This window comes from Martes martes (genome assembly GCF_963455335.1).
Source record: "Martes martes genome assembly, chromosome: 4".
NCBI classification, from domain to species: domain Eukaryota; kingdom Metazoa; phylum Chordata; class Mammalia; order Carnivora; family Mustelidae; genus Martes; species Martes martes.
The window spans coordinates 14,334,409-14,337,741 of NC_137891.1; the positions used below are offsets into that span (position 1 = coordinate 14,334,409).

General features: G+C 61.3%; 1 protein-coding gene across 1 annotated transcript; it reads left to right on the forward strand.

Moving 5' to 3' along the window:
* Positions 1–303: 303 nt before the first annotated feature.
* LRATD2 (LRAT domain containing 2) lies at positions 304–2,139 on the forward strand. The gene is made up of 2 exons (XM_080800387.1): positions 304–422; positions 958–2,139. The coding sequence occupies exon 2, from the start codon at positions 1,054–1,056 to the stop codon at positions 1,990–1,992; it is 939 nt and encodes a 312-aa protein (XP_080656513.1). The 5' UTR covers positions 304–422; positions 958–1,053; the 3' UTR covers positions 1,993–2,139.
* Positions 2,140–3,333: the final 1,194 nt, after the last annotated feature.

Genomic DNA, 3,333 nt, shown 5'->3' on the forward strand with positions numbered 1-3,333 from the left:
AAATGCCAGGGGCTGAGCTCCCGCCCGGAGAGCCGGGAGCCGGATCTACAATCCCGTCCCTCCCGCTCCCGCGCTTGTTGCTCGCCGGGTCCGAGCGGGAGCTGCCGCCGCCGGGCAGCAAGGCTGCTTCCTTCTCCGCCTTCTCGAGCCCCACCTCCCCCGAGAGCAGGTTGAGGGGGAGCAGCAGCCCCAGCAGGAGGGAGGGGTGCGGTGTAAACAGGCATTGCTCCCCACCTTCAAGTCTTGGAGCGCTACGTAGCCGCAGGGGCAAGACATGCTTCGCTCCCCCCTGCCCAGCCCTGCTGCCACCGGCGCCCGGAGAGGACGGATTGCGGATCCCACACCTGCAAACTCACCCTAGAAGTCTCAAGGTGCGGCTGGGGGGAGGGAGCCAATTCCCCAAGGCCGCCACCTCTCTGCGGGTGAGTTTTCGCCGGTAACCCGAACCAAAGGGCGGGCGAGCGCGCGGGGGAGGGGCGGGCGAGACGGGAGGAGAAAGCGCCGCAGGTGAGCCAGGTAGGGCGGCTCACCTGCACCGGCCGAGCTGAGAGATCTCCGCCCGTTTCCCCGAGGATGAAGGCTTGGGAGCCGTCTCAGGGGCTAAGTTAGGACCCTGGGGTGAAAGGAAGGTTAAGAAAAGGGGGATTGGAGTAAAGTTTCTCTTCTTTCCCCTCCTGCCTGGGCTTGGCAGGTAGGGCGCGGGCGGAAGCGGTAGGAGCTGCTGATGCAATGGGCGTTTGCCCGGGCGAGGTGAAGTGCTGGGGGCGGGGTAGAGCTAGGGTTGCCCTGCCTCCTGTGACCGTGACCCTAGAGGTGGAGAATTGAGGGAAGGCTCACCACTTCCGAGCTTCCCTGTAGAATGGCTCCAGGTGCTCGGCTCCCAGACCTTCCTCCTTTAAAGAAATCCTTTTCATGGAGGGGCTCCTACATGGCTTCCTTGCTTTCCTCTCCCAACAGGTGGTCTCCGCCCCTGTCCGGGGACCCGTGCCAATGACCCTAGTGGTGGTTTCGCTTTCTCGCCTCTCGGCTGTGTGAACGTGTATCCGCTGCGTGATGGGTAACCAGGTGGAGAAACTGACCCACCTAAGTTATAAGGAAGTTCCCACGGCCGACCCCACCGGCGTGGACCGGGACGACGGGCCCCGCATCGGGGTCTCCTACATCTTCTCCAACGACGATGAGGACGTGGAGCCGCAGCCGCCGCCCCAGGGGCCGGATGGCGGCGGCGACGGCTTGCCCGACGGCGGGGACGGGCCACCACTGCCGCCACCGCAGCCTTACGACCCGCGACTGCACGAGGTGGAGTGTTCCGTGTTCTACCGCGACGAGTGCATCTACCAGAAGAGCTTCGCGCCGGGCTCCGCGGCACTGAGCACCTACACGCCCGAGAACCTGCTCAACAAGTGCAGGCCTGGCGACCTGGTGGAGTTCGTGTCGCAGGCACAGTACCCGCACTGGGCTGTCTACGTGGGCAACTTCCAGGTGGTGCACTTGCACCGGCTGGAGGTGAGCAACAGCTTCCTGACGGACGCGAGCCAGGGCCGGCGCGGCCGCGTGGTGAACGACCTGTACCGCTACAAGCCGCTGAGCCCCGGCGCAGTGGTGCGCAACGCTCTGGCACACGTGGGCGCCAAGGAGCGCGAACTGAGCTGGCGCAACTCGGAGAGCTTCGCCGCCTGGTGCCGCTACGGCAAGCGCGAGTTCAAGATTGGCGGCGAGCTGCGCATCGGCAAGCAGCCCTACCGGCTGCAGATCCAGCTCTCGGCGCAGCGCAGCCACACGCTCGAGTTCCAGAGCCTGGAGGACCTGATTATGGAGAAGCGGCGCAACGACCAGATCGGGCGCGCGGCGGTGCTGCAAGAGCTCGCCACGCACCTGCATCCGGCCGAGCCTGACGAGGGCGACAGCGACGCGGCGCGGACTACGCCGCCTCCGGGGCGCCCCCCGGTGCCGGGACGGGAGGATGAGGCCCGGGAGGCGGCGGTGCACTGAGGGGAGAGCTGAGTGCGGGGTCTTGAGAGGGAGCCTTTCGGACCAGCCGCCGCTCCCCCTTGCCTCCTCTCACTCCCTCCTTCAGTACCTTCCAGGCCCCATCTGGACTCCTGGGCCATTTGGAAAAAAGGAGAGTTGGCGAAATGTGCAGCCAGCTGTGGCTTGAGCTTGTTACCCTGGACAGAGGAATAAGAGGGAGCAGGTAGGAGCACTGGGGCCGGTGGGGGGGGGGGGGCACTTCTTGCCTGTCCTCTGGATCTGTCTTCCTTTCTGACGTGGGCCAAATGACTTGGCCTGACACTTAATTTTTGCTGTACCTGGGTACAAAATCGACCCTTCTTAGGCTCTCGGGGGTGGAGGAAAGTTCAGAGTACCAGTGCCCGCCATTGCCTCCTCCCTGCTTCCTCTCCTCCCCGGGCTTGGAGGGGGCCTACTGTACTGAGGCCTGGGAGGATTTGTGGCTGCGCCCTGCCAGGCACCAGCAGCCGCAGATCTGCTACCCCCACCCCCCAGGGGGGTGTGTGGGATGTGGGAGGCCCAGGTGATTTACGGTGGGGTATTGCTGGGGTATAAGACTGGAGAGACCAGGCCTGGGTCTGGGAGCAGCAGACCACAACCGATCAGCCCCCTGTGAGGTGTAATAAATAGTTGGGTAAACTTGGGCTACAAAACAAAGACTTTGCTACCTCCCCCTCGCCCCCCACCCCCAGGTCATTCATCTTCTGGAGCTGGCTTCTGGCGGAGTCTCCTGCTCCCTCCTGTTCCAGCCACCACTGCCCAGGTTCCAAGTAAATCATTGTCATGGGCCAGCTAGGGGAAGGATTCAATTATGATTCTGTTTTGCCGCCTTTGTTTCTGGCCTGCTTTGGTAGGCACTTGGAGCCCCGTTGTTATCAAAGGAGGGAATGGAGCTTTGTGTCTCTGATCTAATTAAACCTGCTGGGCTGTGTTCTTCCGCAGGTCACACGGGGTTGGCTCATGCCACCCCATAAAGTATTCACTACAGAAGCAGCCAGATGGAATTGCCCTGGCAGAAATTAGTTAATTTCTCACCCATCACCTAACCCCCTTCCTGAACAGTGAAGGTAACCTTTTGTAAACTGTAAAGCTTGTTGGTGGGCCTGTGATTTTCTTTTCTTTTTTTCTTTTTTTTTTGGGGGGCCTCCTCTCGGTCCCATCCCCCTCACTCACTTTTTTTTCTGCGGGTGATAAAATCTTAGGCTTGAGGTCTGTTCAGTGATAAGGTGTTTGTTTTGCTAGCCACACCTCATGCAATTTAAATCAAGACTCTAAGTCTTGTTACACTGCAGCAGTCTCTTTGTTTCTTGGAGAACACCCCTG